Raw genomic sequence first — 15548 nt, 5'->3', positions numbered from 1 at the left:
TATGTTAATTCCTTCTGGTTTTATTTTTTCCTTTGTTTGCTGTCTCTGAACTACATCTTTGACCTCTTCGCAGACCCAGTTGATTTAAAGGAGGAGATATTTAAAATTTACTTTCAATTTACTGCAGTAACTGATTGCTACTTTCTCAACATCTCAGATTTAATAGTGGTTCTTTGAATCCTCTTCCCAATTAAACTAATTGTGCCTTTGAAAAGTAAAAAAGGTATACCTTAAAAAAGAGTAGGAGGATAATATCCTGTTTTTCTGTTGAATGGTGTATCTGCTCTGAAAATGTATATTATGTTTGGTAGGGAGGTGGAAAACATAGCATTACAGGCAAGAAAATTGTATTGTTCAGAGAATCCTGGAGAAACTATTTTGATTAATAATACAGTGATTTGATACAGTAAAATGGAAGACTATGTTGCCATTACAGGCAACATGACTACTTAAAGATGACCTTCAAAAAGATGCTTTATGGCTTATAAACCACTTCTGACTATTTCAAAATAGCCTACCAAAAAGACTCCCTCGTCTCTGGAGGCTATCTGAAAGAGCTGACTGCCGAAGGTTTCCACTGAGCTGAATGGTCCACATGGCAGAGCTGAAATCCTTGGACAGGCAGCTCCTTCAGAGCGAAAGAGCTGCCTGCTGAAAGATTTCAGCTCTTCGTGAGCCTGCTCCCTTGCATGGTAGGTCGGAGAACAGGCCCAGACCACCTAGGCTAGGCAGATTTCCACATGCCAGTAGGCTCTGTAACCTACCGCAGGCTACCTTGGGCCTCCCTCACCCCCCCAGGTACCCCCACACTCTGCTTAATGACCCATGAGATTTCTTAACAATTACAAATGGGAGTACAGGAATTGTAGTCATCAGGTGAAGCAGTCACATGAACCCTCTACTTAACGATCACTCAGTGACCAAGATTCTGGTCCCAATTTTTGTCATAAGACGACGACATATAGTATGTTATTTTTATTTAATTTATTGATTTAAAATAAAATTTCAGTCTCCCAATGAATGTTTCTTATAGAATGGAAATTAATGCATTTTAAAGGAAGGAGTTGGTGGTTTTAGCTAATTGTTGAAAATGCACTGCTTAAAATACAACCTTGTATCATTATTTCTGCTTTTATATAGAAGTTATTTCCATTTTGTTGCAGATGATTTACTGGTTTTTATGGATGCTATGTTCTTTTGAATTATATTGTAGCAGTTGGAAAATAATAGGGAGACAATGCAAATGAGAATTGGATGCAAAACAGTTACAAAAGTTGATAGTATAAAGCTGGAAGAACACCCATTTTTTTCATATATTTTACATAAATTATAAAATATATCTGTATATATTAGATAGTGATCCAAAGGACTCACATTTTATTCTAAATTTGAACAAAATATTCAAAGGCCAAATGTCTCATTTAGAGGATTGCTATATACAAAATTTGGACTATAAATAGTTTACTTTACGTAACTTTGGATGTCACATTTGATTAAAATACCTAAAGCCAAAGATATCAAAATAATTAAAAAGAATACTATTAAAATACAATTAAACAGTTTTCAAAAAGCTATAAATAAAACAAAATAAAAATCATAGGAGAGTACATTCTAAAACTTACAGATAGTGCAGGCTGTATACTTCCAGTATCCCCTGGTCTGAAGACACAATTAGAATTTCCAGAAGGCCAGTAGGTCAGTGGCAATCTCATTTTGGGAGGAATAATCTTCCAAATGGTGGGTGCCACAGCAAAATAAGCCCTTCTCCTGGATGAAATTCCTTGCCCTCCATGACCCATTGTTGATTGATATGCCTTATTTCCTCATTTTGCCCTTATTGTTAACTGACCCAACTGATAATTAACCAATTGTTGTTTCTGTTTTCTTTTTCTACACATGGTCTTCTACACATCATCTTTTTGTTTCCATATAGCATAAAGACAACACTTTTCAGAAGCTATTGGGATGTTTTTAGGTTTATTCTTGTAAGCTGTATTTCAACAAAATTAATTCAGCAGAACTTTCTGTTTCTATTTTTTTTCATGATTTCTTATTTTACTTCTGGGATGATTTTCCTCTTATTATAATATAAAAAAAATAATGCCTATATGTTTCTGAATTCAAACTTCTACAAAGCTCAGAGTCAATTTGAACTTCAAGATGTTGTCATTAAATAATTTTTAAAAATGGAGATTCAATAATAAATGAATGTGGTGATTAGTTAGTATCCTGTTTGTTTAATGTTCGTGGTTTAGCACAAATATATTCATCTTATACATGGCAAAAGGATGACTTTATTTGACTATAATTACAAATGTAAAAAAGGAGTGAAGGATCAAAGGGTGATGAGAGGTAATGTAGACCATTGTTGATTAGTGTCAACAGTGGATCATGGAAAAAGAAGTGGGAAGGAAATAAAAGAAAGTGAGGAAAAGGAATTAGAATAAAAGAACAATAACTACAAGAAGAGAAAGAATGTTCCTCTATGGAAAGAGAATTAAGAAACAGAGTAATCTCCCAGAGGGCAAATGGAAAGTGGAAATAAGAAAACAGAATGGGAAAACTCCTTGGAAAAGAATGCGAAGAATTATGCCACAGAATGTCACAGAAAAGTATGAAGATATACTAATGCAAAGTATGAAAAAAGTTGTTTTATGAAATAATCGGGTGAAATACCTCGAGGATAAGAAAATTGTGGAAAAGGATGAAAGGTTTTGTTCTTAAAGAAGATAGTTGAGAAGAATGCACTCAGAGCGAAGAAGAAATTATTAAAATGAAAAAAAGGTAGAGAATGTGCAGAGCAATTTTGACAGATATAAAACATGTTTTAGAAGTGAGGAAAAAAGAGTGAAGGAATCTCCAGCAGGGTGAATGGTATTAAAAATAAAAATGATGAAATCATTTGGTAAAAGGATGTGTACGATCTGAAGAGAAACCAGAGTCATTTGGGATGAGAAACTGTTGGAAGGAATATTTTAGATCTCTTTACAGGAATGATAGTGACAAATGAAAAAGTGGAAATGATGAAAATAAAATGCTGCAAAAAGGTTGAAAAATGGTCAGGCTGTAAGTATAGATGGTTTTAACTATCTAAAAAAGTCAGTTTGCTGTAATGGAGAAGATGCTGGCTTAGAAACCAGAAGACTGTGAGTTTTAGTCCCACCTTAGGCATGAAAGTCAGATGGGATAAAAATATTGTAGCGACTTAGGAAATTGTAAATATGGATGTATCTTGCACATGGAAATGTTATGGACTTGTTTAACACTGGCATTAAGACTGTAGTTATCTGATGATTGGAAGAAAACTGATATTGTTAATGTGAACAGGAAAAAAAATAGCCAAAGAAAATGCAAAACATGATAGGGGAATTAATCTGTTTAAGTGTTCCTGGAAAGGTATTTGGTTGAATTCTGATGAGAAGGATAGATGAGGTGACATTAGCACAATTTAGAAAGTGTTGGACAACAGTTCTGCTGACCAGACTTTTATTCTTCAGCAGGTCATTGAGAAACATATCAGTGTGAGAATGTTTATTGTCTGTTGTTTTAAAGAAAGTGTGACTTAAGTAAATAGGTTTGATTAAGACACTGTTTTGCAGGCATATAAATGCATTGCGGGATGTATTCAGAAATAAGTGGTTAGCCCTAGTGAGATTTAAGATAAAAAAGGAGTGACACTCTCTTGGTTGTTCAGTATATATTAGGAATGCTGATGATTAAAATAAATTTGTTGAGGATGTGAACTTTAACACAGAAGGAGCATTGCCGTTGTTGAACACAATGGAGAAACTGATAAGAAAATATCTCTGAAACAATGAGCAAATGGGTCATGGGTTATCTAGTCTTCTATATAGAAAGGATTGTTAAAAATTGTTTCTCATTTGAAATGTTTATTGAATAACTGTGGCATAACCAAATTCATATTTGTTGTGTTCAGGTTAGAGTTGGGCCAAAGTTTTATGATCAGCTAAATTTGACTGTGTTCAGAGGCAAGATTGTCAAGGATTTTTGGTCACCTTTATTGGGTGAGTTAGGTATGCTGCCCCTAATTGCCCAGGCAACTACTCCCTCACCTCCAGTCCTATTACGGTCATTATTTTTCCCAGAACAACATTTGGAACAGAAATGGGGACAAATTTCAAAATAACCAGGAAAAGAAAAAAATGAATTGAATGAAGCTATGAGAAGCTTTTACCAATAGTTACATATAACTGTCCCAGTTATATAGTATCTATATTATTTAACTTATTTGTCTGTTATGTTTATATACCACCAAATGGAATTGAGTCAATGTCACCAAATAGTTTACGGTGAAATAACATTGCAATACAATAAAACGCAATTCAAATATAGTTGCTTGCTGCTTCTGAGCCAAACATCTCCTGGACTATGAAATTTGAAGGGGGAAAAAGTCAGCCACCCCCCAAATTGTTGGCAAGACTCAGGAAGCAAGAACACTATAAATGTCATTAACATCTATTTAAGCTAGTTTGGAATAAATAGAAACTTTGGAAGCTAGAATAGGAATTTCCCAATTTCAGTTTTAGACAGTCTCTTGGAAGCATTTATCCCCAGATCTCTCAGCATGTCAGCACTCTTTCCTGAGACAGGCATTCAACTGACTCACCTCTAACTTCCTCACAATCTTATTTTGACTCATGCCAGTTTAGAATCATATGGGATACGGAAAAGGATTTTTGGAATGATGGAATGATGGAAAAGACCATCATGTGCGTTCAATCCAAGTTTTCTCATTTGACTCAAGAAGAAATGGCCTCTGTGTTATGTTTCCTCTTTTAGATTGCTCCAGTATACTAACTTTCATGATGGTTTTGACAGAAAGGCTTTGAAAATGTTTTGTATGTTGACCAAGTTGGGTCAAGGAGAATGTTGTCTCAGAAGCCTTGAGTTCAGGTTGACATTTGTTACTCTTGGCTGAACTAACCTTTCTTGTTTTGCTTTCAGCTGATGATGCCTGTGGTGGGACACTTCGAGGGCAGAGTGGAATAATTTCAACCCCTCATTATCCTTTGGAGTACAACAACAATGCTGACTGCACGTGGACGATTTTAGCAGAGCCGGGAGACACTATAGCTCTGGTTTTCTCGGATTTCCAATTGGAGGATGAATATGACTTTTTAGAGGTCACTGGAACAGAGGGATCCTCTTTATGGTAAGTGACTGCTTTGCTTTTCTAGATCAATATGGATCATTTGTACTCTTTGGTACTATATCTTGCCAGTGTTGGCTTGCAATTGATCAGAGCTGCCTAAATAAAGAACAGTAGGGAACGATAACATCTTTAAAATGTTTAATTAACATTCAATGAAATTGCCACCCTTCATCCCAGAATCAGGATTTTTTTCTTCACCATCTGTCTATCTGCCTGTCTGTTTTGTCTGTCTACCTAACTACCTATCTATCTAAATTCTACAATGAAGGTATTGCAATTTTTAATTCATGCAAGAAATAAAATAAACTGTCATGAATATAAAAGTCTGTAATTTGGGGGGTGACTATCATCAAATTAATTTCTATTTTTTTTTAATGAGTGCTGTAGTGAACTTTTTGGAGCTGAATTCCACTGCCATTGAGCAAATCAACTGTTTTGACTATTTCAGTGTCTCTGAAAGTGGCATACACATTTAATAAATTCTTATTGTTACTGTTCTGGCTATGGCCCTTTGCCTCCATTTTGTTTTAATGGTGTTACTTGAAAGGCACCAGTACTGCCTTCATGTTAAAGAGAACCCATAGGTGGTCTTTTTCTATTTCAAAATAAGATGTATCAACAATGGTGAAGTCATGAAACATTTCTAGCTCAGTGGTTTGTATTGATTTGATATTGTTGGGAGAATTGTGTTATTAAAACATAAAGTAATGTAAATGAACTTTTGAAGGAAAACTCACACGAGACAATTCTAATCCCTGATTCAGGGAAGTAAGATAAAAAGAGCAGCGGGGTCTGTAATGAATTTATCTTAGTTCCACAGTATGTTCTGGTTTTCTTAATTCCATTTTGGTTTTTGTTGGTTGGTTGAGTTTTTTTAAATTTTTATTTAAGGCAGAAATGTGTTTTAAAAAAGATATCAATGGACAAATAATTACTGAAATTATACAATTACTAACCTTATTTTGAGTGTTAAAAGTTTCCAAGCAGAGCACAAGTTATAAGAATTATACATTTTTGAGCTTGATGTCAAAATCTCCACTATATTATTATTTATAAATGTTAAAAAAGAAAAAAAGAAAAACACCCCTAGATAATAAAGCTAAATATCTGATTCCCCCTTTCTTTGTACTCCAACCAATTTTCAATTTCCTTTTGTGTAAACATTAGAAACCATCCTCCTTGTATTTAGCATGCTGCATAATATAAGTTGGTTGCTTAATATCCAACGGTTAATTCCAGATTGTTATGTAAGCCATAATTGTCTGGGATCACATTCATCCATCTATCATACTTGCAAAGAATAGTGACTTAGTTCGCCCATAATTAAGTAAAATCCCCTCACTACTCAAATCATATCATGGTTTAATGTAATGTGTGAATTTAGAGAGAGAGAGAGAAGTAAAATGGGCAGTGAGAATAATGATGTGATCCCTTTAATCAATTATTTTGGCCAGACCTTTCCCACACCCTAGACTCTTTATCAAGCCTTCTATTTAGACTTCTGCCATTGTAGGAACCTCTGTTGAAGATGGAATGCAAGTTCACCAAATGCAAAATTATCTATGCAGGTGGTGTGGTTAGCACTTTGTCATCTTTTCATCTCTTTCTCTCTTTCTCTTTCTCTCTTTGATTACCCTGTTATAACTCACTGTTGCTGAGAAATACCTAGAATCAAAAAGGCATAGCCATTCATGCAGGGAATCTTAAAATGACCTAGGCTCCATCTGCTTAGTATAGCATAAATCAATCTCTTTCTCTAATTACACGTTCATTGCTTTTCTGTGACAAAACATTCTCAGCAGTGAAAAAAACATATTTCATGTTTGGGGTATAGGTGCCCTCAGCTTGCCCAGCTTCCAAAGGCAGAATGAAACTAATAATGCTGCTTAAATTGTAATTCTTGGATGGTGTGTTTCTACTCTCTTGGCCATGTGTTAGTTCCACCTTGAAAATATTATCTATGTTTTTCTTTCTCTGCTCAGTAGAAATTTAATGCATAGGAGTTGCTTTTGAAATTTTTTCCCAAAGACAATTTCAGTGAAATTCTAATGGATGGCACATATTGAATTTACATTTACCTAGTTACCAGCTCGCCAAGCAGTGTGAACGAATCCCCTCTTTTATATAGTATAAATATCACTCCAACACTTGCAGCCTACCTGGATTCCCACAATTTCTTAAAATCAAGGGAAAATGTTAGAGGCTTTCCACGTCATGAAAAGACATTAGTATCCACACAGAAAGATATATAACAATGAAATAATCTGAAAAGCATCTCCCAAAGGAAGCATGGTGAGAATCAACTAGAAAAGCAGAAACCTCTGTTTCAGGAGAACATGTCCAGTTGTTCAGGTTTCTGCTTTTCTTGTTGATTCTCACCGTGCTTCCTTTCTGAAAAATTGCCAGCCAGATTTTGACCCAATTTAGTTTATATGTTTGCTTTCAGTGTTGTTTGATGTGTTCGGTATAGAATGCCACAATGATTGTGAAAGTGATTTTATCAAAAGCAACCAGACAAAGCTGAACTAGAGACTTCTAAAACCAAGGACAGAACATTCAGATGTTTCTCAGAATGTTTGCATTATCTCCTAGAACTCATCAATTCAGACAGAACTGATAGAACAAGAACTGATTTGTATTATGGATGTGATTTATTTCCAGAGCACTGTGTTTTTGACTGCCATGCTGAAACATAGATAGCTATTTTGAGAAGAGATGGACTTTAGAAAAGTTGAAATTCAGGATTTTTCTAATTCGCACATTTGGGCCTAAACTTGACAAATGGACTTAATATGCACAACACACTAAGGGACTAAAAATTTGGAATAAAGTTTGGAATGAAGCAATTTCTCCATTAATTCAGTTTATGGATTTATGGTGCTGGAGAAGACTCCTGCGAGTCCCCTGGACTGCAAGGCGATCAAACCGGTCAGTCCTAGAGGAGATCAACCCCGACTGCTCTTTAGAAGGCCAGATCCTGAAGTTGAAACTCAAGTCCTTTGGCCACCTAATGAGAAGGAAGGACTCACTGGAGAAGAGCCTAAGGCTGGGAAAGACTGAGGGCAAGAGAAGATGGGGACGACAGAGAATGGGGTGGCTGGATGGAGTCACTGAAGCAGTAGGAGGGAGCTTAAATGGACTCCAGAAGATGGTAGAGGACAGGAAGGCCTGGAGGAACGTTGTCCATGGGGTCACGATGGGTCGGACATGACTTCGCAACTAACAACAACAACATGACCTAGCCAAAAAAATATTATATGAACATGGTCAGGATGCCCATCTGCTTTAGATTCTGTCCTGGTCATCTTCTCGTGCCTGTGCCTGAATATAATTTCCATTGGATCTGCTAGAATGTGAAGTGGCTATGCTCACACACATGGAGACAGCTGCAGACAATTTTCAAAGCATCAACAGGAGACTTGTAAGGAGCACAGCTACTATAATGCTTTGGGAAGAGGTGCTTCATTCATGCCAACGTGCTTTGTGCAGCATCTCTTTAGAAGGCTTTGTGCATACCTGCTATATTCTGTTATTACACAGAAATCATTCTGGATTTCCAAAACCTTTATAGGCCTTCCATACCAGCAGGAGCCAGGATTATTCAAAGACCTAAAAAACCTCTATATTCAAGAACTCCAACCCACTCTGCCCCAAGCTCATTTCCAAGGGTTGGAAATTCTGAGAGTTGCAGCTTCAGTACATCTGAAATGTGTCAGTTTAAGGAAGTCTGATCTAGCATGAAAGCACACAGATCCTTGGATTTTCAGTTTTAAGCATGACAGATATTGATATGGGCATACCGCTCACAGCGGTAGATAAAATGCAGCTGTACAAATAATATGTTTGTATTGATGGCCTGAAAAAGCAGGAAGCCCTCTTTTCCAATCAAGTTTTGTTTCCCCATTATGTCACCTGTAAGTGACTTTCACCCACCAGAGGTTAACCAACTATTAACTGGGTGAGGAAAAGTTATTTTTATGCTTGACGCCATCTCCGGAAGTGGGAAGGATGCCAACATTGATCCAAGAAGAGACATTGCTGCGAAGTGTTAAATTAAAATGTGATACATTTATTATGGATTTGTTACCATCAGAATAAAAGACATGCTTATGTAGATAATGTCATACTTGCTTGACAACATGTTAGGGGGAAAACGCAGTCCGAATTATCGCAACCCTATTAACTCTATTAAACTGGGAAGCTGACAGCCCAAGTTTGAGAGCCAAGCACTGTGCAAATGGGGTAAGCTTCCCTTCCTGCCCCAGCTCGTGTCCACCTAGCATTTCAAAAGCATTGCAAATGCAAGTAGGTTAATAAGTACCCCTTCAGTGGGAAGGTAACAGCCTTCCATGTGCCCTTGCATATAGCCATGCTAGCCACATGACCATGGAAAATGTTTTCGGACAACAGTCAAGAAACAGAGATGAGTACTATATCCAGATTCAGTCACAGTTTTGTCCCCATACAGTATTAAACTTGTGAACTCTAAAGCTACCTCCTTCCGTTATGTATTCAAAGATGGACAGTGATTAATATTTACATGTTACTTATATGCAAGGGTGTAGGTCTATACTTATGTTGTGTATAGTACGTTTTAAATGTGTGTTATGTATGTGCACACTTGAGAGCAAGCAACTAGATTTCTTTTTTAATGTGTGCCGTTATACCCACAGGAAAAAAAAAATAACAATAAAGGTTATCTCTGTCATTTGCATAATAATAATAATAATAATAATGATGATGATGATGATGATGATGATGATGATGATGATGATGATGATGATGATAAAGTTGGAAGGGACCTTGGAGGTCATCTAGTCCAATCCCCTGCTCAGGCAGGAAACCCTATACCATTTCGGACAAATGGCTGTCCAGTTTCTTCTTAAAAACTTCCAGTGTTGGAGCATTCACCACTTCTGGAGGCAGGTTGTTCCACTGGTTAATTGTTCTAACTGTCAGGAAGTTTCTCCTTAGTTCTAGGTTGCTTCTCTCTTTGGTTAGTTTCCACCCGTTGCTTCTTGTCTAGAGTCGGACACAACTGGACAAGGAAACCTTTACCTTTATTAAATTGTGGCACCTGCCATTGAACGTGCCCCAAATTGTATAATGTTTCCAAGGCTCATGCAAAAGTTAGATGTCAAGTTTATGTATTTATTTATTATTTTCATTAAGATATGGATTTTATTAGCATACACTCATATTTTATGGCGCAGTGACTTTCATGTGAGCTGGCTCAGTTCGGACGTTCTGGCAGGTTTGAGCTTCCCATTTTTCAGGCTTCACTTCTCTTGATGAAATGAAAACTGTGGCTGTCAAGGGGCATGGGTTGCTCCAGTCTGTTCCATTGATCTCCTTCCCAGGGCATACTGGGAACAAAAGCTGCCACTCTCTGCTATGCATTTCTTTCTGTCTCTGGTGACTTTCTCACTACTTTTTAAGACCGTGATTTCCTGAAGTATGTTAAATTATAATCTCTTCCTCCTCTGTTTAATTTCGATGTGATGAATTTTCTAAGCGATAAATTATTTTTCCATAAATACACAAAGATGTGCTTTTGACTTGACACAATTCCCAGGGATGCACTCTGGATAAATCCAGTTATTGGATATTTCTACTTATTGTATTCAAAGACAATAAGTACACATAGAACCCCAGATGGGTTCGCCTAACGCAGTTCTACCTTTTAAAGGGATTAATTGCTTTCCCCCCCCTCCAGTTATGTCTTGACTTAATTTGACCACTCTCCCCTCTGTGTCTTGTCTTCTACTTTCTCCAACTGGTTAACAAGCATATATCAATACTTTCATGTACTGCTGATACAAATAGGGTTTTTTCCCCCCTAATATCCCATTTAAAGTAAGCCTTAAGGACAACAGATTAATTATCACAAAATAAAAACAATAGAGGTTACCGAAAGGGAAAAAAAAATCCACAGTAACCAATCAGTCAACACTAAATTAAATGAATTAAAACCTGCAAATAGCTGGGAGACATTTTTGCTGTGAGAGGCTCCTGGAGGCACAACAACATATATTACTGATTCTGTCCAGAGGAGTATATCGCCCATTCTTTTATGGCTTTGGCTTTAAAGCTATTTCAGGTGTGAGTTATGGCTCAACTACTGTGTGCCTTTATATACACACAATGGAACACACAACAATGTTAAACTATTAGAAAGGCCATTGTTTATATTTCTAAGAATATTTTAGCTGGACATGAATACAGCTTCACAAATGAAAACAGGATCATATAAAAACAAGATAAAGCCCTAGATCTGGATTTTTTTTTAAAGAAAGTGTGGCTCAATTTATTAGTATACTTTTTTTTCCATATACAGGTAGTTCTTTGATTTTCCAATATAACTTTGGGGCAAAACAATGAAGGAAAAACTATGTGATTTAGAGACTGTGATACAACCTGGGATGCTAAAGCTAAGAAAATCCTTAATCAGCATATAATTTGATTTTTATATTGAAAATTAAATAAATATGGTATCTAATTGCAATACACCAAATAGCTTTAGGGACACTGTACTGTACTGTTATAATAAACCAGAAAAAAGGGGTTTACGTGTGCCTATTTTAAAATTCTTCCATCTTGGACAACAGATTCAAAAATATGTCTGATTGTGTGATATCAATCAGATTGGATCAATAGTTCTGGTATTATTGCAGTGTCTGTGTCCTTCCTGGAGGAACCAAAATAACACAATAAGCATTTTTTTATTAGATCAGTGCTTCCCCCCCCTTGGGAAAAAAAGGAAAAGAAAAAAAATGAAGAAATGTTTTGCCAAAGTGTACTTGGTGCATACATAGGCATTCTGTAAAAACCTGTTATTGTTTTCTTCCTTTTTATTAATTGATCAATGAACTCCCCCCAAAAATGCTAAAATGCTAAAGAAAACAAACATACAGTACCTGTGAACACTACATTTATTCCAATGAGATAAAATCTCCACAAGGATCTTTTTCTGGTTTCAAATGTGTCACTAACTGGATAGTTACAAAAGAGGTTATTGGAGTCAAATTTGGAATATCCTCTATATCAAAATGTGACTTTATTCTGCTCCTAGGATTGCAGTCTGGTAGAAGAGAATCTACGGCTAATATCTCCGAGGCCATTATTTATTGGTCTCCAAAAACACAGTTAATCCTTTAAGTGGGAGGCCACAATTAGTCTCCAAGATATTTTTAATCTTCTGCAAGAGCTTCTTATATTGCTAAGCTTTATAATTAGCAGCTGTTTGCTAAAATACAGCCCTGCTTGAGCTTTACTGAGAAAAAACTTTCTTGTGGTAAATTTAATTCCCTCCACAAATATTCCTTCCTTCCTTCCTTCCTTCCTTCCTTCCTTCCTTCCTTCCTTCCTTCCTTCCTTCCTTCCTTCCTTCCTTCCTATAAAGAGTTTTGTTTCCACATAGACCAGGGGTCCTCAACCTTGGCAACTTTAAGACTTGTGGACTTCAACTCCCAAAGCTGGCTGAGGAATTCTGGGAGTTGAAGTCCACAAGTCTTAAAGTTGCCAAGGTTGAGGACCCCTGATATAGACAATCAGATCCATAAATAGCCTCAAATAATATATGCCATTACTTCTTTCTTCTTCCTTCTCTCTTTCTTAACCTGAAGTTCTATTCCTGTTCATATTGAATAGGGTTTATATTTAGCTTGGCTGCTTTGGTCACTTTCCTAATTATATTTTGGGGAATGAAAAGAAAAAAAATCACGGGTCTGGAATCATCTTCAGGATTAACCAGTCTGTTTCAGTATAAATCAGTTTTCTGTAACCTGATCTGTTCAGGTATGCTAGCTGATAATTTCCATAGCTTTTAGCCAAGCCCAATCTTTATCACCATATTTGGAGAGTATCAGAATCTTTGCTGTGTTTGTTGCGCCAAACTTTACAGGCTTAGCTTCTGGAATCTGAGAATAGATGGCAGATGGTTTCTAATAGGCCTGTGAAGATCTTCAAAGGAGAGAGTTGTCATCACAATACTTCTTCTAATCATTGCAACTGTTGCAATAGATCAGTGATGGCAAAACTTTTAGAGACTGAGTGCCCCAAAACAGGCCCTGCCCCCACCTTGCCCGCTCCACTCCCACCTTGCCCCCAACCCGCCCTATCCCACTCCCCGCCGCCTGCCTGCAGGGCCACCCACCACCTCCACAGCCCGCCACAGATTGCCCAGGCGGTCCAGCATTGCCATGGCAGCCACACCCTCTGCCTGCGCCCCACAGAATCAACTGTGCGTGATGGGGTATGAGAGCGGAGTCTTGTCCCCGCTGCTGTCCGGCTGCTATGTTTTTGGGTGCGCTGCTCCGCATGGGCCGCACTCGGGGGTGACTATCCTCCGGGGGGGCTGCTGGTGAGGTGGGGGCCACGGGGGAGGCGGGGCTGGGGCGACCGCATACGTGCCCACAGAGTGCCGCCTCTGGCACACGTGCCATATGTTCGCCACCACTGTCCTAGCCTCTTTAAATGACCTTGTTTGAATCAGCTATAAGAACCTTTGTTAAATCCAAGATCTAGGAAATCTCTTTCAACTGCATCCCATTGCCCCGAAATTGACTCACAATATACAGTATATTCTAATTCTGTGTTTCAATATCAAATATAATTTTATTACTTTGAAGAAGCACATTCACATTTTATACACATTCTATATCTTTAAATAAAAGAACACAATTAGATGCTAAAGCTGGTGACTATTTCTCTGAAATAGTCTATTATTTCTTCTTCCACAGCCCTGGCTGTGCTATTTTTACAATCTCTTCTTTTGCAGGGAAGAATTATGATCTGGCAGAGACCTTGGTTTGCTCAAAGAATGTTAATCCCCTACCATTGTCAGGTCTTTCCTTTAAGTACCGCGTGCATTTTATTGAAAATAACAGGTTAAAAGCAAAGGAAAAGCAGTATAGTTTGCATACCAACTTCTTTTTTCCCCAACAGAACAAAACCAGAGAAGAAAGCTTGGCTGGATATTTAACAACTGCCCTTCAAATAACATTTCTGAGTTAAATCCAGTTCCTGCGAATGTTTATGCAGGTGGCGATATGAAGGCAAAGTGGGCATCTTAACAGAATAATAAGAGTTTTAAGGGACCTTGGAGGTCTTCTAGTCCATTCCCCTGCTCAGGCAGGACACCCTATACCAGCGTTTCTCAACCTATGGGTCGCGACCCCATTTGGGATCGATCGACCATTTCACGGGGGTCACCAAGCAAGGCTGTCTGCCATTTTTTTCCCCTTTTCCGGCGGGTGCCTTACCTCCCTTGGGCTGGGCCAGCTGGTGGTCGGCCTGCTCCGTCTCTGCCGCTTGCCAGCTACGCCTCAGCCGGCGCAGGGGGCGGAACCACGCATGTGTGGCGCTCCCGGGCAGGGAAAGTCCTCGACTTACGACCGGTTGGGTAGTCCTCGACTTACGACCGGTTTAGTCCTCGACTTATGACCGGTTTAGTCCTCGACTTACAACCGGTTGGGGTCGCGGCATTAAAAAGGTTGAGAATCACTGCCCTATACCATTTTAGACAAATGGTTGTCCAGTGTCTTCTTAGAAACTTCCAGTGTTGGACATTACAACTTCTGGAGGCAAGTGTTCCATTGAACACTGATTCCACTGTTCTATCTGTCAATCTTAAGTTGCAAAAATAAAAAAAAAAGACCATTTAGATGACAGCCAGATTCAAAGTCTTTTGTATATTTTCGCTTTCATTGTTTGGATTTTAGCAGCTCTGCTATTGCAATCCTCAGTGAAGTCAGAGGTTGGTCCTAAATTACCACGATGGGCAAATTTGAGATCCCTTTAGATTGTCTCAGATTATGCAGAAACCATAAGACTGGGGGGGGGGGGACAATTCCCATTACAATCAATGTGTTGGAAATTACTTAAGACTAGGGTTGCACAAAATTTACTGGCCTGGTCCCAAAATGTTCCTTTTTTCCATATCCAGAACATTCCAATACAATTCTTAGTCTGGAGGCTCCTGTCCTGAAATAGTTCAATAATAATTTGAAAGGATTCATACCTGGAATACCTAAAGCAGCTGGTAGAAAAGTACAGTGGAATGCTCTATTTTGCACACAACTCCTAAGCCTGGCCTAACTTTCCAGAAGCAACTGGGCAGAAAGGTTGGCTAAACTTTGTACAGTGGTGGGATTCAGCTGGTTCGCACCAGTTCAGCAGAACCAGTAGCTAAATTTTGTTGAGTTCGGAGAACCGAGTGAATACATACCGCTTCCGGAAGTCTGTTCTAGCCACTGTGCTCCTTAGGAATGGGTAGAAAGGAAAGTTTAATGAAAGGGTTAACGATGTTTCTAGAACCAGTTTGGCCTAGTGGTTAAGGCATCAGGTTAGAAAGCAGGAGACTATGGATGTATGC

General features: G+C 38.1%; 1 protein-coding gene across 1 annotated transcript in view; it reads left to right on the top strand.

The window, feature by feature from the left end:
• LOC107291063 (CUB and sushi domain-containing protein 2-like) overlaps positions 1-15548 on the top strand; it is a 239071-nt gene that overhangs the window by 154641 nt on the left and 68882 nt on the right. The window contains exon 5 of the mRNA XM_015820017.1: positions 4966-5173. Coding sequence (XP_015675503.1) covers positions 4966-5173 — 208 coding nt within the window. The remainder of the gene's footprint in view (positions 1-4965; positions 5174-15548) is intronic.

The sequence above is a fragment of the Protobothrops mucrosquamatus genome, unplaced genomic scaffold, assembly GCF_001527695.2.
Source record: "Protobothrops mucrosquamatus isolate PMUCROS unplaced genomic scaffold, P.Mucros_1.0 scaffold1043, whole genome shotgun sequence".
Classification (NCBI taxonomy): domain Eukaryota; kingdom Metazoa; phylum Chordata; class Lepidosauria; order Squamata; family Viperidae; genus Protobothrops; species Protobothrops mucrosquamatus.
This window is presented reverse-complemented; position numbering and strand designations above follow the sequence as displayed.